Source organism: Xyrauchen texanus, chromosome 9, assembly GCF_025860055.1.
Source record: "Xyrauchen texanus isolate HMW12.3.18 chromosome 9, RBS_HiC_50CHRs, whole genome shotgun sequence".
NCBI classification, from domain to species: Eukaryota; Metazoa; Chordata; class Actinopteri; order Cypriniformes; family Catostomidae; genus Xyrauchen; species Xyrauchen texanus.
The window spans coordinates 23,308,621-23,334,901 of NC_068284.1; the positions used below are offsets into that span (position 1 = coordinate 23,308,621).

The 26,281-nt window shown below is 40.0% G+C and overlaps 1 protein-coding gene across 1 annotated transcript in view; it reads left to right on the forward strand.

Annotated features, from left to right (window-relative positions):
- LOC127649453 (phosphatidylinositol 3-kinase regulatory subunit gamma-like) overlaps window positions 1-18,325 on the forward strand; it is a 51,083-nt gene extending 32,758 nt beyond the window's left edge. Inside the window, exons 6-16 of the mRNA XM_052134546.1 lie at window positions 954-1,152; window positions 1,265-1,350; window positions 3,255-3,360; window positions 3,445-3,543; window positions 4,210-4,390; window positions 4,532-4,657; window positions 5,235-5,377; window positions 10,101-10,277; window positions 10,362-10,433; window positions 10,595-10,768; window positions 18,029-18,325. Coding sequence (XP_051990506.1) covers window positions 954-1,152; window positions 1,265-1,350; window positions 3,255-3,360; window positions 3,445-3,543; window positions 4,210-4,390; window positions 4,532-4,657; window positions 5,235-5,377; window positions 10,101-10,277; window positions 10,362-10,433; window positions 10,595-10,768; window positions 18,029-18,293 — 1,628 coding nt within the window. The 3' untranslated portion in view covers window positions 18,294-18,325. The remainder of the gene's footprint in view (window positions 1-953; window positions 1,153-1,264; window positions 1,351-3,254; window positions 3,361-3,444; window positions 3,544-4,209; window positions 4,391-4,531; window positions 4,658-5,234; window positions 5,378-10,100; window positions 10,278-10,361; window positions 10,434-10,594; window positions 10,769-18,028) is intronic.
- The last annotated feature ends 7,956 nt before the right edge of the window (window positions 18,326-26,281 follow it).

Genomic DNA, 26,281 nt, shown 5'->3' on the forward strand with positions numbered 1-26,281 from the left:
CTTTTCATTAAAGAGTAAAAATATCCATCAGGGATGGTGTGGGACAAAATAATGCCCAGCAGTGGGCAATGGTGACACCAGAATAGAAATACTAATAATTCTGCCCAGCTGAAACATACATAATTATGTTAGATACATGTGCTTGTGCACTCTCACTGATTACATATATTGTAAGTTGTGCACTGGAGAGAAACAACTCTAAGTGCATCAAACCTAGAGCTCCTTGCATCAAACAGCACAATCACTCTGTTAACGCACCTGACGCAGCAACCGCTCCATATTAAACTGTATGCTTACTATGATCTTCTTTGAAGTGTTTATAAAGTACTCTCGTGCTCTGGACAACTTGGGTCATGTTTTTCCGCTTCAACTTGTCTCCATTGTTTTACAAATTAGTAAAGTGACGTCACTGAAGGAGCTTTTCCGTGCTTGCTGCAAATATCCAACTAATTGCTAATGAAATTAATTGTCGATGATTTCCATTATCGATAATTCATCATAGCCCTAATTTTTTTACTTCTGGTCACTCTCCATAAATTATGAGAGAATTTTATTTTTGGGTGAATTAACCCTTTAAAGTTGATCTGAGCCTACTTAAAAGTTTGTTTGAAGACGCAATGCCTCATTTTTATTTAAAACATGAATCTCGAACATTATTTATTTATTTGTAATTGCTGTGTAAATGCATTTATCCCACCTCTGTGCAATATTAGACTGTGTAAATACACCTTTTCTTGGTAAATATGCCACTTTTGCAGTGTAAAGATGACTCCATATTCTTGGCTCGTTCTGAGTTTGCATTTTGGTTGAATAGATATAGAGTGGTTGATAACCTAATACTGCAGTATGTTTTCTTTCCCAAAAAATATGAATGTGACAATAGTGCTCTGAATATTGGTAGTTTTATGAGGTAAAAATATATATATATAAAAAAAATCCCTATTGATTAACAGATGTTCCTTTGATGAGGAGACGAGAGCAGCTGTTGCAGGCACTGGAGAACCCTGCAGTTCCACTACAAAACCTTTTGACACTGCAGTATTTGCTCAGACACCTGGAGAAGGTCTGCCAGTACGCAGAGCAGAACGGTCTGGACATTCACACCCTGGGCCAAATCTTTGGCCCTCTGCTGATCAGTGGCCCTGTGAGTGGGTGAGTGTGGTGTTTTGATTCTTGTATTCTTAATTAAAATTTTGTAGGAATATATTGCTGAATATTAGCACACCCATAAACCATCTTTATTTCTATGCGTTTTAATTTACAGGTCAAAGGAAGATGAGGGTTTTCGTGCAGTTACAGTTGAGAAACTTCTTTTGGAAAGAATTTGGGAACAAGAGCCAACTCCTCCCGGTGAGTCACCTCAATAGGCAGCATTTTATTTTAAATTGTCTTTGTAAACCTAGGTGCATATTTTAAATGTTTATTTGCAAAGCTTCTGGCTTGTCTGCTATGCTTCGTTTATAAGTATATTTGCTATAAATGCATGTCCCATTTGTTTATACACACTGAGAAATGTCACAATTGTTGTTGAAAAACCTGGGATATTCCTTTAAGTTAATTAAATTTATCATAACAGCTTAGTTAGAGTTAGAGCTAGTGCTCTTACTGAGTGTTTTAATGTAAACTAAAATAAAAATGAGCTGTGGAAAAAAAAAAGTATGATATGGAAATCGAAAAAGCCAGTTCAGTGTTAGTTTACTAAACGTTTGAGTAAGTTTGCTTTTATTCTTTGTATATCTGCATGATGATATGAGCTTAACCCACTATGTAGTGTAGAAATAAATACTATTAGAGATAGGGTTGGGTATTGATCTCTCAATGACGCATTCAGGAACATTGTTTACATAAGCCACTCATCCCTAAAGCTGGGATCATTCAGAAGGCTGTGCAGAGATGCAGTTTTTCCACAACTAGGAATACAGCAAAGTCTGGGAACCTTAATTGACATCATTTGACATTTCGATTTTCCGATGGTTACAAGCAATATACAGTAACAATAATACCACCTTCAGAGTTGAAGTACCTCAGCCACTCTATCAGTTCACTGTGACGATGACGCATTTTGTGGAGGCGGGGCTATTCAAATGACACTGCACTGTGATGTCACAATGTAACCAAAAGTCATTATTGCAGAGTAGAAACAAATGCTCTGTTTAGTTTAGAGAGGAGTTTTGAAACTTAAAGTATGTTTTATAGTGCACTGGCCTTTTATTTGTCAAAAGATGAAGGAAAATTTGGTTCCTCATGACATGACCCCTTTAATACGAAAGAACTTTTCTCTCCTCTGATACTATTAATACAGGAGATCTTCTAACCTTCTAGGTATAATTAGAATATATTATTTTACGAATTATATTTTTATCAGTTTTTCATCATTATTGGACACATTTTAGCTTTTGAAAAATTTTCTAATTGTGCATTTCAACAATAAATGTCTTAAAATTGCATATATTGTATTGCTTATTATATTGTTTACATGCGTAATTTGTACTTTTTGACAAGTATTTAAGTTGATATGTAGAATATGTGCTAAATCTGAAGGTTCTCTTTAAGACTACCGGCATAAGCCAGTGAACTTGAGAGCATGCATTTCTTTAGCACATATGTGCTATGTGTGATTTAGAATTAAATGTTTCTTTTTTTTTCTTTTTTTTTAATCAACAACTGGCTGTAAAGAACAAAAATGGTATTAAAAGATAAGTTATTAAGTGACAAATGGATTTCGCCTTTGGACACACAGAATGAGTTAAACCAAACTTTTACCCTCAACACTCTGCTGAACTTCTTCACCACTGTACTACTCAATCACTGATGAGTGAAATCTGAACATTTATCAGCCAGATGGTAATCACAGATAGTTTGTCACATAGAGAAAAATTTGGTTGCATATGCAAGTGATTTCCTCTCATTGGAGGGAGTTGCTCATAGAGTAACGGATTAATCTTGGGATTTAAGAATCAAAATGATATCTTTCAATCAAAGATTACGATGTATCTGAAAATCATTACTTTTACCCAGTTCTAATTAGAGAAGTGGTAATTGAAAGGTCGCAGCTCACAACCTCTCAAGGGTTAATCCCTTAGCTATTACTTGAGCCCTTTAGCAAAGCAGGTTTCTCCAAGGAGATTGCTACTGCTTTTTTTTTATGGTGCGGTTCTATGGGGATGTTATATGAATGTCATGGCAACAAATTCCGTCGGATCCCTTCATATTGTGATTAATAACAATTCTGTTAATTTTAATCGTTTGTTCAGCTCTCCCTCCTAAACCGTCCAAAACCAAAGCCATGGCCTCATCTGTAACCAATGGAAACAACAGCTTACTGAGTGAAGCAGAATGGTACTGGGGAGACATTTCCAGGTAAATATTGCCATGAATATCATCACAAATTTTTAAAAGAGGCGGATCTCCATCTAATGTCATTTGCTTGATTTTATGTTTTAGAGAGGAGGTGAATGAGAAAATGAGAGACACTCCTGATGGTACATTCTTGGTGCGTGATGCATCAAGCAAAGTGCAGGGAGAGTACACCTTGACCCTCAGGTGAGTGACCCCTTTGTTAAAATTGTTTTGTGTGATAGACTATGTGTCCGAAAGCATGTGGATACCCAAACACCACACCCATATGTGCTTGAATATTTCATTTAAAATCCATTTGAATAATTGGGGAGTTGGTCCTCCCTAACGTCTTTCACTCTTCTGGGAAATCTGGAACATTGCTGCAGAGAATTTCTCCCTTTCAGACACAAGATCATCAGTAAAGTCAGGCAGTGATGTTGGGTGATGGGGTCTGGCTTGCAGTCAGCTTTCCAATTCATCCCAAAAGTTTTCAATGGGGTTTAGGTCTGGACTTAGTGCAGCTCAGTAAACCGTTTCATTATGGATCTCGTTTTGTGTTGAGGGGCATTGTCATGATGGATCAGAAAGCACCCTTCCTAAACTTTTGCAACAATGTTGGAAGCGCACGATTCTCTAGAATATTATTGAATGGCATAGCATATGATTTGTCTTCACTTGAATAAAAGGGTCTAGTCAAACCTGTTAGTTAGAAGGGTTTTTCCACATACTTTTGGACATGTAGTGTGTCTATAAGAGATACATATTTTGCGTAGGTGTGTTAGTGCATTATTTGTTTTGTTTTGCATATTTACCAAGAGGAAATTAAACAGGGGACACAACACCATCAAAGCCTTGCATTGTTTATTCCAGAAAAGGAGGAAATAACAAACTGATCAAGATTTTTCACCACGGGGGAAAGTATGGCTTCTCAGAACCTCTAACTTTCCTCTCTGTGGTGGAGCTCATCAACCACTACCGGCATGAGTCTCTGGCCCAGTACAACGCCAAGCTGGACTCTCGCCTGCTCTTTCCCGTGTCTAAATATCAGCAGGTGTGAGGCCTCCACACTTTACAGAAAATGGCAAAGCTGATGTTTACTTTTCCACACAGTCTTCATGTTAATGGTATTCTATGTATCAATATCTCCACCTATTGTGCAAGGCTTTTGAAAGCATCTCCCTGTAATGTGCAGGATCAGGTGGTGAAAGAGGACAGTATTGAGGCAGTAGGTGAACAGCTGAAGGTCTATCATGAGCAGTATCAGGAGAAGAATCGTGAATATGATATACTGTATGAAGAATACACACGCACATCACAAGTAAGCCACATTTTATCTCTAGCTTTTTCAAATGTGTGACGAGGAGGGCGTGGCTGGGCGAAGAGGATGCACGCCCGGCGCTGAGTTGCCCAGTCAGCAAGAGCGGAATAAAGGAGGAGCCGGGGATGCCAGAGAGAGAGACGCATGTGACCGCTCTGTGTGTTGTTATGTTTCAGTTTTATGTTGGTGTCTTATTAAAGTTTGTTGAATATGGATTCAGCTCCAGCTCCCTCCTTTCCCTAACCTTGGTACGTTGGTGCCTAAACCCCAGAAAGGAGGAAGAGCTTACTGTCTGGGAGAACTCGCCGCTGCCGTCCGCCGGGGTACGGAGGACCCGCTGCCAGCCACCTAAGTGCAGATGAGCGGCTGGGTGGCGGCATGCCTGCGGGAGCCGAAGAAGAGCCTTTTTTCTCTCTCTCTCTCTCTGGCGTCCCCGGATCCTCCTTTATCCCTCTCCCGCTGATTGGGCAACTCGGCTCTGGGCATGCATCCTCTCGGCCAGGCCATGCCCTCATCACAAAATGCATTGGGATTTCATTAAATCACTAATGGAGATGGTGTATACAATCTCTCTCAGGAGCTGCAGATGAAACGAACAGCCATAGAGGCCTTTAATGAGACCATAAAGATCTTTGAGGAGCAGTGTGAGACTCAGGAGCGCCTCAGTAGAGAGAGCATTGAGAAGTTTCGCAAAGAAGGCAATGACAAGGAGATTGAGAGGTAGTCTGGTTTTGAATCCTCAGTGACCCAAGCATTGATATTGATGATGTATTATCTTTTTTCCCCCTTTAAAATATTTACACTTGGTCACTTCATACGTTTTTACTGATCGGATTGTTATCGGATTGAATAAGCTCATATACAAATATTTGCTGAGAAAGCCCCTCATATAACAATAATTCAATATATAATGATTATACATATTTATATCAATATATAATTATACATAATTATCTTTAAATATTTAAAATTATATATATATATATATATATATATATATATATATATATATATATATATATATATATATATATACACTCACTTAAAGGATTATTAGGAACACCATACTAATACTGTGTTTGACCCCCTTTCGCCTTCAGAACTGCTTTAATTCTACGTGGCATTGATTCAACAAGGTGCTGAAAGCATTCTTTAGAAATATTGGCCCATATTGATGGGATAGCATCTTGCAGTTGATGGAGATTTGTGGGATGCACATCCAGGGCACGAAGCTCCCGTTCCACCACATCCCAAAGATGCTCTATTGGGTTGAGATCTGGTGACTGTGGGGGCCATTTTAGTACAGTGAACTCATTGTCATGTTCAAGAAACCAATTTGAAATGATTCGAGCTTTGTGACATGGTGCATTATCCTGCTGGAAGTAGCCATCAGAGGATGGGTAAATGGTGGCCATAAAGAGATGGACATGGCCAGAAACAATGCTCAGGTAGGCCGTGGCATTTAAACGATGCCCAGTTGGCACTAAGGGGCCTAAAGTGTTCCAAGAAAACATCCCCCATACATTACACCACCACCACCAGCCTGCACAGTGGTAACAAGGCATGATGGATCCATGTTCTCATTCTGTTTATGCCAAATTCTGACTCTACCATCTGAATGTCTCAACAGAAATCGAGACTCATCAGACCAGGCAACAGTTTTCCAGTCTTCAACTGTCCAATTTTGGTGAGCTCTTGCAAATTGTAGCCTCTTTTTCGTATTTGTAGTGGAGATGAGTAGTACCCGGTGGGGTCTTCTGCTGTTGTAGCCCATCCGCCTCAAGGTTGTGCATGTTGTGGCTTCACAAATGCTTCGCTGCATACCTCGGTTGTAATGAGTGGTTATTTCAGGCAAAGTTGCTCTTCTATCAGCTTGAATCAGTCGGCCCATTCTCCTCTGACCTCTAGCATCAACAAGGCATTTTCGCCCACAGGACTGCCGCGATACTGGATGTTTTTCCTTTTCACACCATTCTTTGTAAACCCTAGAAATGGTTGTGCATGAAAATCCCAGTAACTGAGCAGATTGTGAAATACTCAGACCAGCCCGTCTGGCACCAACAACCATACAGCCATTTTGACATTCAGTTTGGAGTTCAGGAGATTGTCTTGACCAGGACCACACCCCTAAATGCATTGAAGCAACTGCCATGTGATTGGTTGATTAGATAATTGCATTAATGAGAAATTGAACAGGTGTTCCTAATAATCCTTTAGGTGAGTGTATATATATATATATATGTATGTATATATAAAATATTCAGATAATTAAAATGCATTACATTCCTGTAGAAGAAGAGTTAATCATTGATAAGGCCAAACACATCTTGAGATCCCTTAGTTCGGATTTGCGCTCCTTCAAGTGTTTTGAACGCAAGAACGTAACGCATGTTTGTGTTGTTCTGCCTACTGAAGTGTTTTCTTCACTGTATAAACTGCGTGTTGCTCATACAGCTGACATTTAAATTACTGCCTTCTGGAGTAAACAGGTGGTACTACAAGCTTGCATTTTTCAGGAATCTTCCTTATTACAATCCGGGGGCATGCGATTAATTGCGTGAATTTTTTTAATGTGTTATATTTTATCAAATGAATCAGACTGAATTAACACGTTAAATCGACAGCCCTAATATATATATATTACACACACACTGCCACAACATTAATACCACCTTCCTTTTATTGTGTAGGTCCCCCTTGTTCTGCCAAAACAGCGCCAACCCGCATCTCAGAATATCATTCTGAGATGCTATACTTCACACCACAATTAGACAGAGCAGTTATCTGAGTTACCGTAGACTTTGTCAGTTCAAACCAGTCTGGCCATTTTCCATTGACCTCTCTCATCAACAAGGCATTTCCATACATAGAACTGCCACTCACTGGATATTTTTTGTTTTTTGCACCATTCAGAGTAAATTCTAGAGACTGTTGTGTGTGAAAATCCCAGGAGATCAGCAGTTACAGAAATACTCAGACCAGCCCATCTGACAACATCCATATGATTATCTAATCAGCCAATCATTTGGCAGCAGTGCATAAAATCAAGCAGATGCAGGTCAAGAGCTTCAGTTAATGTTCACATCAACCATCAGAACAGGGAATTCACACATGGAATTCAGAATGATTGTTGGTGCCAGACGGGCTGGTTTGAGCCCGTCTGGCGGCACGAAAGTGACCAACACAATATCAGGCAAGTGGTTTTAATGTTGTGGGTAATCGGTGTGCCTGTTTATGTGTATAATATATATATATATATATATATATATAGGATCACTACTTTATTTTAATAATGTGAAATGTCAAAATAATAGTAGAGAGAATTATATATTTTAGATTTTATTACTTTCATCACATTCCCAGTGGGTCAGATGTTTACATACACTTTGTTAGTATTTGGTAGAATTGCTTTTAAATTGTTTAACTTTGGTCAAATGTTTTGGGAAGACTTCCACAAGCTTCTCACAATAATTTGCTGGAATTTTGGCCCATTCCTCCACACAGAACTGGTGTAACGGAGTCTTGTTTATAGGCCTCATTATTCACACATGTTTTTTCAGTTCTGCCCACAAATTTTCTATCGGATTGAGGTCAGGGCTTTGTGATGGCCACTCCAATACCTTGTCATTGTTGTCCTTAAGCCATTTTGCCACAACTTTGAAGGTATGCTTGGGGTCATTGTCCATTTGCGACCAAGCTTTAACTTCCTGACTGATGTCTTGAGATGTTGCTTCAATATATCCACATAATATACCATCCTCATGATGCCATCTATTTTGTGAAGTGCACCAGTCCCTCCTGCAGCAAAGCACCCCACAATATGATGCTGCCATCCCCATGCTTCACAGTTGGGAGGATGTTTTTTAGCTTACAAGCCTCACCCTTTTTCCTTCAAACATAAAAATGGTCATTATGGACATTTTGTTTCATCAGACAGAGGACATTTCTCCAAAAATAAGATCTTTGTCCCCATGTGCACTTGCAAACTGTAGTCTGGCTTTTTTATGGTGGTTATGGAGCAGAGCCTTTCAGGTTATGTCAATATAATCTCAGCAAAAAAAGAAACATCCTCTCCCTTTCAACTGCTTTTATTTTCAGCAAATGTAACATGTGTAAATATTTATATGAACATAAAAAGATTCAACAACTAAGACATAAACTGAACAAGTTTTTCAGACATATGATTAACAGAAATGGAATAATGTGTTCCTGAACAAAGGGGGGGTCAAAATCAAAAGTAGCTGGTGTGGCCACCAGCTGCATTAAGTACTGCAGTGCATCTCCTCCTCATGGACTGCACCAGATTTGCCAGTTCTTGCTGTGAGATGTTACCTAACTCTTCCACCAAGGCACTTGCAAGTCCACAGACATTTCTGGGGGTAATGGCCCTAGCCCTCACCCTGCGATCCAACAGGTCCCAGACGTGCTCAATGGGATTGAGATCCGGGCTCTTCACTGGCCATGGGAGAACATTGACCTTCCTGTCTTGCATGAAATCATGCACAGAACGAGCAGTATAGCTGGTGGCATTGTCATGCTGAAGGGTCATGTCAGGATGAGTCTGCAGGAAGGATACCACATGAGGGAGGAGGATGTCTTCCCTGTAACACACAATGTTGAAATTGCCTGCAAAGACAACAAGCTCAGTCCGATGATGCTGTGACATACCGCCCCAGACCATGACTGAACCTCCACCTCCAAATCGATCCCGCTCTAGAGCACAGGCCCCGGTGTAACGCTCATTCCTTCGACAATAAACGTGAGTACAACCACCCTGCCTGGTGAGACAAAACCGCGACTCGTCAGTAAATTGCCAGTCCTGTCTGGTTCAGCGAAGATGGGTGTGTGCCCATAGGCGACGCTGTTGCCGGTGATGTCATGAATTGTACTTGCGCACTATTGTTTGTACAGATGAACGTGGTATCTTCAGGTGTTTGGAAATTGCTCCCACGGATGAACCATACTTGAGGAGGTCCACAATTTTTTTTCGGAGGTTTTGGCTGATTTCTTTTGATGTTCCTGTGATGTCAAGCAAAGAGGCACTGAGTTTGAAGGTAGGCCTTAAAATGCATCCACAGGTACAGCTCCAATTAAATACACCTCCTATCAGATGCTAATTGTCTAAAGGGTTGACATCATTTTCTGGAATTTTCTAAGGTGCTTATAAGCACAGTTAACTTAGTGTATGTAAACTTCTGAACCACTGGAATTGTGATTATAGTTAATTAAAAACTAAACAATCTGTCTGTAAACAATTATTGGAAAAATTACTTGTGTCATGCACAATGTAGATGCCATAAACGACTTTCAAAAAAGCTATCAAAAAATTATAGTTTGCTATTATTAAATCTGTTAAAAAATTTGTTTGGATGTCTTCAACCTAAGTGCATGTAAAAATGTGTATGTGTGTGTGTAATGGTAAAACATTTATCTGTCTGTTCAGAATTCAGAGCAATTCTGAGAAGCTAAAATCCAGAGTGACAGAGATTCATGACAGCAAGAGGAAGTTGGAACTAGACTTGAAGCGGCAAGCCACAAACAATCGAGAGATAGACAAGAGGATGAACAGCTTGAAACCAGACCTCATACAACTGAGGAAGATCAGGGACCAATACCTTGTGTAAGGATAAGATAAATGTGGTGTATAAAAAACATTTATTCACAGACTATCACGTCTGATAAAAATGGCATTCCATTTTTGCAGATGGCTGACTCAGAAAGGCACCAAGCAAAGGAGGATCAATGAATGGCTTGGTATAAGGAACGAATCAGAGGAGTAAGTTCCATTCACCCTGTAGCTACTAATGTGGACAAGAAGCTGGAAAGTTACCTTAAATGTTTTATTTCACATTAATTAAATGAAACCCTATAGTTTTTTTTAAGTAATTGTCAAATAAATCGCATGTAGTAACAACACCGTTATTATTACACTTTCAGCTTCTACTCGCTGTTTGATGATGATGATGATCAAGTGCATCACGACGATTGCTCTTGGTATGTTGGGGACATTAAGCGCACACAGGCAGAGGATCTCCTGAGAGGCAAACGAGATGGCACCTTCCTCATCAGAGAGAGTCAGACCCAGAAGGGCTCCTTTGCATGCTCTGTTGTGTGAGTGTTATTGAAACACTGTCACATTCACCAGCACAACCTTCAACATCATATTTGTCTGCAGCCTACACTTCTTTTACACAGGGTTTCCACAGTCATAGTTAACCTTGAAATATCAGTGAATTTTAAAACTGAGATTTCTAGGCCTGAAAAAGATAGTTTTGCTTTGCTATAAATGTTTTCATTTGGGTACATATTGCTCTTTGTACACAGTAAAACTTGTCCTCAAGCCAGCATGATAACATCAGTCTGTCCATTAACAGGGCTACCGTGGATCCTTAAAAAGTTTAAATTCAGTTTTCCAAAATGTGAAGTCATAAAAATTCTTAATTATCATTTAAAGGGGTCATAAATGTACGGGCAGGAAGACAGGAATCGTGATATGACCTAATATAATTATCAAACTTCAAAAGAATACGGTCACTTTTGTATTTTCTCCAAGCACACTAGGGCTTGTGAGTGTTTTCAGTTGTTGCAGAGCAGTTTGCAATCGTTAGGCCATGTCGGAAATGTATGGCAAGCGATCGTTAATGATCAACTGTTGAAGATGTTAATATAGTGTTAAGGAAATATGACAATGTTTACTTTTAATTGTTTATATTGTAGAGAAGCTGGAAGTAAGTGAAGCGCAAAGTTAAAAGCTCCGCTGTATGAATCAAATCTTTTTTCATGTTTTTTCCTGATTATTGGTATTTTGGTTGCACCATTAACTGCATCTGGAATTTAACTCAATATGGACTCTTGTAGCCACTGTCTGGCCCTCAACATCACAGGAAGGAAGGACTAAGAACATTTAAAGGTGCTATATGTAAGATTGACAACAAGAGTTTAAAATGAGCATGGCTTACAATATCAGCAAAATCCAATATTGGTCGATCTCTAATTTGTACTTATATAATGGTACATAAACCAATTTTAATGTAATGTATATGCGGAAAGCATGTCTTGAGTATTTCAAACTTGCATATAGCCTACCCTGTTTTACTGATAAGCAATGTTAAGGCCATGTTGAATGTGTGCCCCTGCCTATTTAAGTAAGAGTCTGTGTTACTTGATTTATTTTGAAATTGTGTGGGTTTGTTATCGTATAGGGATACAATATTAATTGTATTTGTTCAGGTTTTGAAAAAGATCTTAAATTTGATTTTAAAAACTCTGCAGCAACCCTGGGTAAGGGTCTTTTTGGAGATTTGTACACTGATAAGTACAGTTTTTGAGATGCATTAATTCAGTTGGTAACTGACATACAAATTAAAATCTGCCCTGCCATATGCTCACATTGGCCTGGAGGGCCTGCCGAGAATTATTTTTAATAAAATACTAATAACTACAGTCTTGACCAACACAAAATAGGTATTGTTTTAAAGCTTAGCAGCTGTACTCTAGAGTACAAGCCAAGATATCTGTTACGCGTGAAGGCAGACGAGGAGACTGGATCTAAATGCAAACTTACTTTAATGAACAGACAAACCAATAAACCCCAATTAAAACCCTCAATGGGGAAATAAACATAAAACTGAGAACTCGGGCAGGGAACACATACCAGGCATGACAACATTCAACGATAGACAGCGACTGAACAAACAGACAGGGTTTAAATACATGGACATGGGAAGACGGGACCCAATGAACAAACAGAACTCAAACAAGATAACAAGGTGATAAACTAAAACCAAAGACAACTAACGAGGGCAGGTGAAAACAATGAACAGAGCACACGAAGGCTGACAAGAAAACTATGGAAGTACAAGGGTGACAAAAGTGAAAACTAAGAAATTACAAAAGTGACAAAAATGACAAACAAAGGGCAACAGTGAGACAAGACGAGGTATGCCTAACAACATTATAACCTCAACTGAACAAGTGCTTTGAAATTTGCAGACAAATCAGAAATATTCCATATTGATAATTTATTAATCATTTAGCACTGTAAATTGTGTTGTAATCGGTAAAAATTTTAAATTGATCAAATAGCCATGTGTCATATGTCGTTGGAAAGCTCTCAAAGAGTAAAATACATCCAGCCTATTTATTTACCCGCAGATAAAATATAGTGAGTAATGGCTTAGTACATGTCTTTTGACATACATGTTACATGTAAACAGGTTTGCTTATAAGCCACGTTTTTTCTTATAACTTTATGAAAAATACAGAAAATATCACATACAATTACTTAGAGGAGGTGATTCCCATAAAAATGTGATTCCCCAAACACAACATAATCCGATGCATGGATCATTAGATAATCCACACGAAGCACAATGTGCACACTTTAGTCAGACAATGTGCTATCTGGCTAAAAACACATTAGCTTTCCTGGATCAGATGATTGATTGAATGATTAAACTGAATGATGAACAATTATTGTTTTATTTGTTTGGAGACTATTTTTGACACTATAATAAATAATGTAATGCTATAACATTTGATTGCTATGTCATATCAACACAAAATTTTACTCCGTTACAGTAGAACTGATTGGGAACAATTGTTTTTCGGAGCTACCATATTTACACTCTGAGATATAATGTCAAATCAGAAAAATAAGAATAACTTTTTTTTTTTTCTGCAGTTTCGAATGTTGAGAGTTTCATAATCTATATCATTACAAATTTGAAAAGTTTTCTTTAAATTTATACCAAACAATTGACCCTCTTTGGTTTTTTGTATAGTTATAAGCCTCTAGTTTGGGATATGGCACTGAAACAGAAAATATTTAAAAACACCATCAGAGCTTAAAGAGTTAAAACCATTTCTAAGAAATCCTTATCCAGTAATTATAAATAACTGCAAAGGTCATAGAAATGTCCTGGAAATTGTAGTGTTAGGGGTATAACAGTTATGACCCGGACCAGATATGGAGAAGACCAGGAGTCGAGAAGTTCAATTAAAGAATCAAAAATTTACTGAAGTATAGTCTGCAGTGAAATTGGTAGAGCCAGCGGCAAAGTCTCACGAGGAGATCGAAAGCCAACTCTTACCTTACACAAAATCTTACATCAATTATACCATTTGCAAGGATGTACATTCCATTATTTTACTCCTGATTGGCTAAAAGACCATAAAGTCACAACATATAGACAGCTATGCGGCCTATCAACATTAATCAGCGCACTTGTCATCCGAGCCCGAGATCTGAAGTGACCTCGCAGATGGTTGCGGGGCGTCTTCGAGTCGGCCTGGTGTGCATCCCTGGGTTCAAAACCTGGGTAGAAAGTCAAACACACACACAAAACACTGACGAACGACAGTTCTTCTCTGGGCACAAGAGAGCTAGAGCACCATGTTATCAGGCCATTTAAACCAAAACAGAGAGAGAAAATATTCACTCCTCGGGCAGAGGAAAGGGGTAGAAATAACATACATTTCTTCCCTAAAGAAATAATAAGAGAAAATCACACTTCTACTATTCAGGTATTATTACATAGGACTTTAAACCATATAATTAGTCATGGAAAGGTAACAATCAAACACAGAATACATCTGGAACCTATGTTTAACGCATTCTCCCAGAGCATCACAGATAAGCTTATCCCCAAAAGACCTTCAGCCTACGTGCAGGACAGAGAGAAAGTCTCTGGAATGTTCCTAAAAGAGACTAGTTAGAATTCAACACACATATGATTCAAAGTATATTTCAGTTATGCATAAGAAAATAGAATTGATTATGTGATCATGCATATAGTTAATTCATCACTTTATTAACGAAGTTAAGCAACAGAATACAGATAGATATTGATATAAAAGGATATATATATATATATATATATATATATATATATATATATATATATATATATATATATATATATATGTGTGTATTGATATATCTGAAGAGACAAGGGATTTTGACCCTCACCCTTCAGTCCCCCGTTTTAGACCAATGTGGTCTAATGTCGGTTCTCCTCCTCGGAAGGGTTCATTTTCTTATGTATGACCTGCATACATAAGAAAAACAGAAACGAACACACATCCACACACGCAGACAGAGGACACCCACTCCCAAAAGAGCTCCAAAAGCATATAACACATATTTAAAAGCTCCCATGACCAAATCCTCTGACGCAGCCACAAACTCCTCCCAAGCTTCCTCCACATATTCCTCCACTGTTTCCGTCATGTCAGTAAATATTGCTCCTACCGAAAAAGCCAAAACCAATGCTACTGCTATAGCAGACGAAGGTTCCGAATCAGTATACCATGGAGTGCCCTTAGATTTAAGCCATACAGAATTCAAATACTCATAACCTGCAAATGGATCATTAGTTTTTATCTGTTCCAGAAATGCAGTGATAAATTTCTGTCGAGCTGTTTGCGCCTTCAACCGAGGAAAATATTCAGTCTTCTGCTTCAACTCTGCAACACAAAGAGACAGCTCTGCTTCGTTAGCTTTCTTACTCTTATCAACTGGACGCCATGCAGGACCCATGGGGTGTGTCAACCTGTGTTTAGCACAGTCCTCTGATGGACTCTTAGACTCTAGATCTCTGATTTCCTGTACTGAATGAATTGGACTCAGAAAGTGTCTAAATTGTTTTGCCCTGTCAAACCACTCATCTCCAATAGCTACATCGGACAACTGAGGCCACATCCTCACCTGAAATTATTTATAATTGTCCCACAACAGCTCCTCATACTTTAAAGGTACCAGACTAGTCTTTGCTCGAGTGTACATCATTTCAATATTCAGTTTAAACACTTGCAAGTGCATCCATGCTGTCACATTATAAGCCATCGATGTAGGATTATAACATTTATCTTCAAGGTAATCATGCAAGTGATCCATGTTGAAAACAGTTCTGTTAGCAAGGTTCCTAGCAAACTCATACTGGTGCAACACATCAGAAAAAGTAGCCCAAGTGTAACCTGACTTAACAAAAGAAGCATTACACACCTCCCAGGGTATCTCCATCTTCACACCGGTGAGCTTCTCAGAAATTTCTCTACATTTATCAGCATCTCCAGGAGGAAACATCTTAACAAACCACTGTTGAATTTCTTTACCTAAACAACGCTCAACATGTGCAGTCTCCTTCCAAGGGTCATTGAATCTAGTGTACCTGGGCCAAGAGAGGGACAAAGCATTAATAACAGGCAAACCATTTTTACTGCCATTCAGATCGAACTTGTCCCTGTCAGTTTTATCTATCCGTCCTAACCTATCACAGACTGCACCGTAAGCCCTATTAGTGTCCCATCGGATCATGTGGCATTTAGTTGGGACTAACACTCCCCATCTCATCAAATCCTTATCATTTATTGCTGTTTGATACTCATCAGACCCCGGTTCTTCTCTAATCACAATATTGCTGTATAATATAGCTTTGGGCTACATCTTTAACGACTTTGTTGTAACCAAGTTCATTCTTAGCTTTGGGAAGATAGTATGACATGATGTGGCGAGGATCAGGAGCACTTGGGTATAACGGAAGTTTCACTGCTTTTCCACCTAAAATCATGTGGGAGTCATTCACATCTGCTACCTGACGCCTCCTTCGTTCTGCTCTACTCTCACCTTTTCTAGATTTTAACAAATATCGATTAACCATATCCATTCAGTATAGAGCATGCACTCATGTTTTCACGAGCTATGTGGTCAGGGATCCAGCTCATTGAACTGAAATCTCCTTCAAACAGGTCAACGCCTCCACTCCTCATCCACCGACCTTTTTGCATAATGAGGGTAGTATCGGGATAATTTGGGGAGTGACCAAGCCAATAGGTCACTGTCTCATTTCCGTCCAGACGATAACAACGATCATTTACCTTTTGGTACATGGTCGGAATTAAATTTAGACCCTCAGTTGAATTTAGACATGGGTATTGTACCCATGATGGACGGTTATCGATCTCCTCACAATCCCAATGAGTTGAAAACGCATGGAATCTCCCTGTCCAAATTGAAATTTGAATCCACATCAAAAACGATAAAGCGATCAGAATTAAAAATACCAACGAGAGCGGAAGTACCAATCGGATGAAAGCTCGTTTCACTTTCAGTCGTCTCTCACTATGCACTTCTTCTTGAAGAATTAGCAGCTTCAGTATGTCGTCGGATTCAGCCATCTGTAATGATAAAACATTTGTTCTAGAATTCTAGAATTTTAACATACACGACAGACATTTAATGATCCCGAGGTAGTAAGTTGTTACACTTTTCAAGTGGTTTCACCTGTGACCAATGTCTCCATACGGTACCCAAAACCCCCCTGTCCAGTAGAACAGAGGTGTTAGTGGTCAATACCACCTGATAAGGCCCATCAAATTTCGGACCTAAGGGGGAAACTATCTCCCGCTGTAACATTACATTGTCACCTATTTCAGGCAAAGCAGGCATGTCTTTTTGCTCAACATTATCTCGATCTGCTTGTCGTGTGCTAACACTAACCTGTGTGTCTCGCAGACTGTCATCCAAAGCTTTCAGATAATTTTGTAAAGCGTCTTTCAAAGGCCCTGATGGTCCCTCATGTTGCAAGGGGGCATCCCAGGGCAGCCGCATGTAGCGACCTGTCATTACCGCAAAAGGGCTGAGCTGTGTAGTCTTGTTAGGGCTGGCTCTCATGCTTAACAAAATCGCTGGGACAGCCGCATGCCACCCTTTCCCCCACTCCAACAATCTCTTTCTCAATGAAGTTTTAAGCGTACGATTAGTGCGTTCAGTAGATCCGCTAGATTGGGGCCTAAATGGAATGTGAAAGTGTTGCCTCACCCCCATCAATTTCATGACATTTTTTATCACCTTCCCAGTAAAATGTGTACCCTGATCTGAATCAATTTGTAAGGGCAAACCCCATCTTGGGAAAACTTCATTCAACATAATCTTGGCGGTTGCATCTGCGGTGCAGTTTCTCAGTGGAAATGCCTCAACCCATCTGGAAAACAGATCAACAATCATTAGAATGTATGTAAAACCTCCACTAGGGGGCAGTGGACCTATGAAATCAATTTGGAGGTGTGTCCACGGCCCTTGAGGTCAAGGGGCATGTCCTAAGGGAATTTTCAGCTTAGAAGAAGAATTAACCTTAAGGCACACTAGACATCTCTTACAAAAATCATTGCAAGAAGCCCTCAGTCGGGGCCACCACCAGGTTTTGGAAATCATTGCATGTAGTTTTTCATGACCTGCATGTGCCAAACCATGATACAAAGACATTAGTTCAGTTCTAGCAGAAACAGGACAAACAAAACGCTCATTAAATTTCCACAGTCCTTCTGCATTTTTCTGAGCTCCTAATTTTGTCCATTGTTCTATCTCTTCAGGGTCATCCTCATCATAGAGTTTAAAAAGGTCTCTGGGGGTCTCACTCTCCTGAGGAGCAAGAGCCATAACACTCACGCAAGTCTCAGTCTGTGTTGCAGCCTCTCTGGCAGCTGTGTCAGCAGCTCGGTTTCCTGTGGCCTCAGGAGAATTGTCCGTTGCATGTCCAGTGACTTTGATAACTGCTCCTGTTGCAGGAAGATCACAGGCATTCATAAGTTCTTTTACCTGCTGTTGATGAGAGATCGGCAGACCGGCAGTGGTTAGAAATCCTCTGCGTCTCCACACAGGGCCGAAGTCATGAACAGCACCATATGCATAACGGCTGTCAGTGTAAACATTGACTCGTTTCCCTGGCCATACTGCAATGCTCGTGTCAATGCGACCAGCTCGGCCACTTGAGCCCTTCCTCCTGAAAGAGAACCACAGTCAACAGTTTCACCATGTTCATTTACAACAGCCCAGCCAGTGAAGCGTTTTCCCTGTTCATGAAAGCTGGAACCATCCACGAACAACTTCATGGCATCAGAAAGTGGTTCAGATTGAAGAGGGCTCTGGCTGTCCGTCTCGATCAGTTGGGCACAGTTGTGTGCAGTTCCTTCTTCTGGAAGTAAGGAGGCAGGGTTGATAGCAGTTTCAATGTCAGTATTTATATCCACATTTTTACTCAAGAGAGTGGCCTCCCATTTAGCTCGTCTTTGATTAGAGATAGAGCCTAAACGAGTGTTTGTTAACAATTTCAGAATCTAGTGTCTAGTGTGCAGTATCACCTTCTGATGAGTCACAATGTCCTCGGTAATCTTTACAGCCCACTCTGCACAGTCGCATATCAACAGGCACGGATGCTGTCCTGCCATTGAAACAGGAATAGGAGCAGAATAATATCCTACCATCCCATAGGAGTTTCTTCTTGGAACCCTTTGACCCAGGGCCGCTGAATAGGATCGAGTTCCCACCCATGTCCATAGATGGAACGGCCTGCTGGCATCGGCATGACGTAATACTGGGGAGGAAGCAAGAGTTTCTTTGATACTCACAAACGCCTCCTCCATCTCCTCAGTCCAGTCGATCAGCTCCGATCCAGGTTTTCCTCCTTTCAGCGCCTCTGTGAGTGGTTTAGAAGGTTCAGTGTATTCAGAAACATACTGGCGGCAGTAATTCAAAAGACCCATTACTTGCCTTAGACCAGTAACCGTGTTTGGTTTTGGAAGTTCAATGATAGCTTTAACTCGTTTAGGAGTGATGCGTCTGCCGTGCACACCCACAATTTGCCCAAAATAAGTCACTTCAGGCAGGGCTAGCTGTGCTTTCTTCAAGTTCACTTTGAATTCCCCGTTTTGGAGGGCATTCAAAACAGTCTGTACAGCAGTCAAATGTTTGAACTTGGTTGGACTAGCAATTAAAATGTCATCCACATATTGTAGGACAACAGATCCGTCATATTCAATTTGTTTTCTTACCGGATCGATGAAGGATGCTAGTACCTGATGAAACAGTGTTTGTGAGTTGCAGAAACCTTGTGGCAAACGACTCCATGTCCATTGGCGACCCCTGCTGATGAAAGCAAATCTGCCTTGGTCCTCCTTGGCTAGGGGACAAGTCCAAAAACCGTTAGAAATGTCTAAAGCAGTAAAAAGACAATGTTCAGATCCTATCTCGTGTAGGATAGTTGCGGGGTTGGCCACCAGAGGGTGCATTTTCTCAGTCACTGAATTCAGAGAAGTGTAATCAATGGTCAAACGCCAGCTCCCATCCGGCTTTTTAACAGGCCACATGGGAGAGTTAGTGGGAGAGGAGCAGGGAATCACAATCCCCCGTTTGCATAGTTCATCTACAACAGTGTCAGCCCCCTCTCGAGCCTCATTTTTCAAAGGATATTGTCTTCTGGCTTCATGCAAAGGACCTGGGATGCTCAGTGGCTGAATCTGTGCTAAACCACAATCATATTTATCTTTTGCCCATACATCAGGAAATTTGGAAATTATAAACTTCCACTCAGGGCGAGTTTCAGTTAGACTAGCAGGTTCAGCCACTGCACATCTCTGCTCATGGTGGGGGCCACTCTGAGATAAGCGAATTGTTTCATTGCAGCCAAGCACTAGCTTATCTTGAGAAAGCAAAACATCAGCTTCGAGTTCTTTCAGAATGTCAACACCGATTAGAGTACCTACAGTATTTTTCCCTACCCAAAATTCAGTCCAATAGACTTTTCAGAGTTAGAAATGGTTAGAGGGATAGGAACAGATTTATGATATACATTTGTGCCATTTAGACCTTCTATATACAAAGTTTCAGAAGTGATCTCAAGATCGAGATCTGTAATTGATACAGTCGCGTCCGTGTCAATCAAAATAAGGCATTGCCGGCCTCCTAACAACGAATGTATGAATGGGCGGGTGTCTGCATAATTACATGAACCGGAGGCCGCTGACCCCTAGTCGTCCCCTATCAGCTGCCTCAGCTTTTTGAGCTCAGCTGTAGTCAGAGAGTTAAGCTTCGGAGCATCACTGTTGACAGAAACATCATTTTTAGGACCTTCCTTTTTCTCATTTCTGTGATTTTTTTGTTTACCACTACGACAGTGTCTAGCAATGTGGCCCTCTCTGTTACAATTTCTGCATCTGGCAACAGGCTTGGTGCAATCTCTAGAGGTGTGACCTCTCTCGTCACAATTATAGCAGGTTATGTTATTGCGGGGACTCATTTCCACTTCAACTGACACAGCAGATACTTTACCCACATTAACATCATCATCACGTGTTTGCAAACGGCTCCAGCTTACAGAGCACCAACGAAGCAAATCCTCCCAATATCTGATGTCAATGGCACTGTTCAACAACATGTCTCTGTATTGTTTATTCAATCCGCCTGTAGCGGATTCTATCACTATGGCAGAATCAAGATCTTCTGCGTTGTTGTTTGCAGCACAGTACGTTTCATAGGCTATGCGAAAGCGCTCAATGTATTCTAAGGGGTTTTCGCCAGCCCTCTGTTTAATCTGTGTTACACTGGTCCAGGGAAAAGACCCCCGACCCAAAATATCTTTCACGCGTAACTTGTAATCTGAGTAAGCTTCACAAAACTCAGGCCAATCTGTGGGGACTCTGGGGTGGAAAGGAGCAATCTGAACCGCCCTTAATTTGCTGGTGGGAACCAAACCCTCAACCAAAGACTGTATATCTGCCATCCCCAGATTCTGTTGCCTAGCAACGGCCTCTAGCCTGTCCCATAGAATTTTGTTTGGGTTATACAACTTAAAAGGTTCCAACCCTGCAAGCAAACTGTTTTTCTCAGCCGCTGTGAGTCTGACCCATTGACCATCCTCCCAGCCAGCACCCATCTCAGTATTCAATCCTCCCCAAGCCTGATGTCGGATTGGGGCGGTGAATGCCGTCTCAATGGGTTTAGACATTTCTCTGGGGGACAAGTTAAGATTTCCGACCCCCGGTTTTTGCTTAATCTGCTTTGCTTGCACGGCAGGAATCTCCGAAATGTCATAAGGTGGGGGGCGCGAAACAGCCACATTCAACAATCCGCGCGCCTCAGCATATGGCCCATCGTTCTGATTACACAGACCACAGCCGACTTCCTGCCCAATAATTTTTGCCACTCTATCACGCTGGGCAATCAAACTAGACCATCCGTCCATCATATTTGGAATTGCCCTTTCATGGCTTAAAGGTATACCACCCAGTTTACAAATCCATGAATAGGCAAACACGGATAGATATTTGGCCCTATCAGCGTCTTTTTTGTTCTGCAGCCAGTCAATCTGCTGCATGACGTTCCAATCAGAATCAAATCCCTGACTGACCATTTTCTTAATGAGCTGTGCACATTTCTTTGATTTGAGCTCGTCAGAGCAGAGCTGTTTACAGCGTGTGCCCTCCTCGTTTTGGTCAGAACTACTCAGAAAATTCCCTTTATCAGTCATTTTTCTTGGTCACAGTTGAAAATCACTACCGAAAAGATTTTAGCAGCAAATATTTTACGCGGATAAATTAACTATAGCAGCAACAGTACTGGATTTCTACACAATACACCACAAAGTATTCTTCACAAACATCCTGGTCACATATACTGATCCATACCAATTCGGTCATAATTTATTTATTTACTTGGGACCGCTCCTGATGCATCCCTGGCAAAACAATCCCTATTGTATTTTATTTTATTTTATACCTAATATCTGAATCCCTAACTGCCTGATTCACTAAGCTCGGGGTACCCCTATCTGAGGTGGAAGAGATTGAGTAGGTTTACGGTGCCACTGGACCTCCCGTCCAGGGACGCACTCTGCCGGGGTGGTGCTACACCAATGCCCACCTGGGCCCCCCACAGAGCATGCTTCACTTGCGCTGTTTGCTGTTTTAATCCTTAACAGCTCTCTCAGCGACTTCTTATACTTTCAATAGTATAATTAAATTACTCTTCACTTGCCTCGTCGGAGTGAAGCTCTCCCGCTCCCCTTCAAAATCTCTTCCAGTCAGACAGCCCTAACAATTAATAAAAGCTTCCTACCTTGTTTGCTGATTTGCCAGAGATGTCACCACGGAGTGATTGCCCGCATCCTCCACCAAACTGTTAGGGGTATAACAGTTGTGACCCGGACCAGATATGGAGAAAGAAGACCAGGAGTCGAGAAGTTCAATTAAAGAATCAAAAATTTACTGAAGTATAGTCTGCAGTGAAATTGGTAGAGCCAGCGGCAAAGTCTCACGAGGAGATCGAACGCCAACTCGTACCTTACACAAAATCTTACATCAATTATACCATTTGCAAGGATGTACATTCCATTATTTTACTCCTGATTGGCTAAAAGACCATAAAGTCACAACATATAGACAGCTATGCGGCCTATCAACATTAATCAGCGCACTTGTCGTCCGAGCCCGAGATTTACATCTGAAGTGACCTCGCAGATGGTCGCGGGGCGTCTTCGAGTCGGCTTGGTGTGCATCCCTGGGTTCAAAACCTGGGTAGAAAGTCAAACGCACACACAAAACACTGACGAAGAGACACAAGAGAGCCAGAGCACCACGTTATCAGGCCATTTAAACCAAAACAGAGAGATAAAATATTCACTCCTCGGGCAGAGGAGAGGGGTAGAAATAACATACATTTCTTCCCTAAAGAAATAATAAGAGAAAATCACACTTCTACTATTCAGGTATTATTACATAGGACTTTAAACCATATAATTAGTCATGGAAAGGTAACAATCAAACACAGAATACATCTGGAACCTATGTTTAACGCATTCTCCCAGAGCATCACAGATAAGCTTATCCCCAAAAGACCTTCAGCCTACGTGCAGGACAGAGAGAAAGTCTCTGGAATGTTCCTAAAAGAGACTAGTTAGCATTCAACACACATATGATTCAAAGTATATTTCAGTTATGCATAAGAAAATAGAATTGATTATGTGATCATGCATATAGTTAATTCATCACTTTATTAAAGAAGTTAAGCAACAGAATACAGATAGATATTGATATAAAAGGATATATATATATATATGTATTGATATATCTGAAGAGACAAGGGATTTTGACCCTCACCCTTCAGTAGTATCCCTGTCTACGTCTTCCTCCTCACATAACACGCCCTTGCCTTTTTATTTTGTCTTTATTTTCAATAGTGTGGATGGAGAGATCAAGCATTGTGTCATTTACCAAACGGCCACAGGTTTTGGATTTGCTGAGCCTTACAACCTTTACGGTTCCTTGACAGACTTGGTCCTGCACTACAAACACACCTCCCTCGTCCAGCACAACGACTCACTGAATGTAACTCTGGCTCACCCGGTCCTCGCACAGCACCCTAGATGAGCACCATGACACGAGAAGGCTGAGGAGATGCATATAAAGCACGACTAAGCACATTATACAGAGCAACATATACTAACACCGAAATGTTATGTTTATTGTAGGAAACAGATATAGCACAGTATATTATCTCAAGTAAATGTATGGCTTTTTTGTAAGCCCATAGTTTTCCGTATCAGTCAAATGCAGATGCAGTAATTATGGTAAGATCACAGCTTCAGCGCTCTGTATAAGTTGTTTGAAAAACAAAAAAGATGTCTCAAAGACATTGCATACATTGCAGTGGTTAGGGCCCACAGATCTTGTCTCTTAGAGAGGAAAGTGTCCAATGATTCCAAGAAAGCTTGAACTAGAGCTGGATGAAATGAAGAATGAACTGAAAGTTGCAGCTGTTATAAATCAATCTTTTAGCCATTATGTCACTGCTGTGGGTTATCATCCTATGTGTATTATGTTTGATAGTTTGCTTCTGCCTATTGAATGAATGGATTTCTTTTTATGTGAGTTGTCCTATAGAAGATGTGAAACAAATAAGTGAATCTTTATATATATATATATATATATATATATATATATATATATCACAAGTGGTGGATGGACACTTCAGTTCTGTTTGCTTCAAATCTGCCTCTTTCTTAAAAGCTAGTTATCATTGTCACAGCAAATAGTCGTTAACATTTTTATTCTTTTATTTTAAATACCACAGACCTAGAGTCTGAGATCATAAAGACCCCATGACACCCCTTGACAATTTTCTTTCCTGTGTTGATATTTCCTATATTTTTGAAACAGGAAATTAGGGCGGTACATATTGAAGGCCTTGTCCCTTTTTGTTTTTTGTTTTTTTTATTAGCCAATAGACTTAATGCAATAGTTCAGCCAAAGATGAATATTCTCTCATCATTTACTCACCCTCATTACATCCCAGATGTGTATGACATTTTCTTCTGCTGAACACAGATCTTTAGAAGAATATTTCAGCTTTATAGGTCCTCACATTGCAAGTGAATGGGTACCAAAACGTTGAAGCTCCAAAAAACTTAAAGACAGCATAAAAGTATTCCAGAAGACTCCATTGTTATAATCTATACCTTCAGAAGAAATTTGATAGGTGTGGGTGAGAAACAGATCAACATTGAAGTCTTTTTTTTTTTTTTTTTACTTTAAATCTCCTTCTTGCCCAGTGGTGGTGATATGCATGAAGAATTTGAATCACCAAAAACTAAAAATGAAAGTGGAGATTCAGAGTAATAAAGGACATGAATATTGATCTGTTTCTCACCCACACTTATATTTCTCCTGAAGATATAGATTTAACCACTGAAGTTGTATGGATTAGTTTTATGCTGGCTTTATATGCTTTTTGTTCTTAAAAGATTTGGTCCCTTCAATTGAGCTAAGAAATAATTCTAAAAATATGAATTTGTGTTCAGCAGAAGAAAGAAAGTCATACACATCTGGGATGGCATGAGTGAGAGTAAATTATGAGATAATTTTCATTTTTGGGTAAACTATCGCTTTAAGTCATCACAGCCTTGAACCATCATCACAGCCTTGAACCATGATTTGATACTTGCTAATCAGTTGCACATGGCATTGAGGGAGGGACATTCTCATTCTAGAGATCAAAACAATATTGATTTCATGGGGCCTTTAATGATTTCTGTGAACTGGTATTGTAGCAGATGTTGGTGCTTCCTTTTTTTATTATTATTTGTTTTGTTTACTTTTGTAATGTGAGAATAATGCATAGCTATATACAAAATCTTTAATCTTCAGAACAGAGACGGTGTGGTCCAGGCAATAGTGATCCCAAAGCAAAGACACGCACAGTAACTTACTCTAAGCTCCACTCGCATAGAAGGATTTTGTGGGAAAATGTCAGTTAAGAGCCAAGTGATACACTGGTCTGTACATCATCACACAAATAATTAAGCAGAATATTAGAGAGTGATCGGATCCTTTGTATTAAGCAGAAGCAAATATTATGTTGGCATAATAAGAATGAGCGAATTAATGTGAGATTGTTGGAGTTTGTACAGCTCTTGGTTGGGAGTTGCCTGAATACTGCAATGCATGGAAATGCATGAAAGTTTAATGATTTAATTGACCTGGTTTAAAAGTGCCTTCTGCCCATGTGCTTTCTTGTGATTGGGCAGCACAGAATGCTTCACTTCTATAGATTTTATTAATCAGGATATTTCACAGGTTTGAATTGGTATTCCAAGCAAGTTAATCATTTTATGGAACAATCTCAAAGCACAATTATATGTAGTTTTTTAAAAAAAATCAAAAACAGAGGAACCTCTTAGTAAACCTTTTGAAATTGGAAGTAGCGAGTTCAAGAAGAACACCGTGAAATGTAACCGTATGATCGATGTAAGGACCCCTTATTTGTAATGTTAAACATTGGCATTTAAGCTTTTT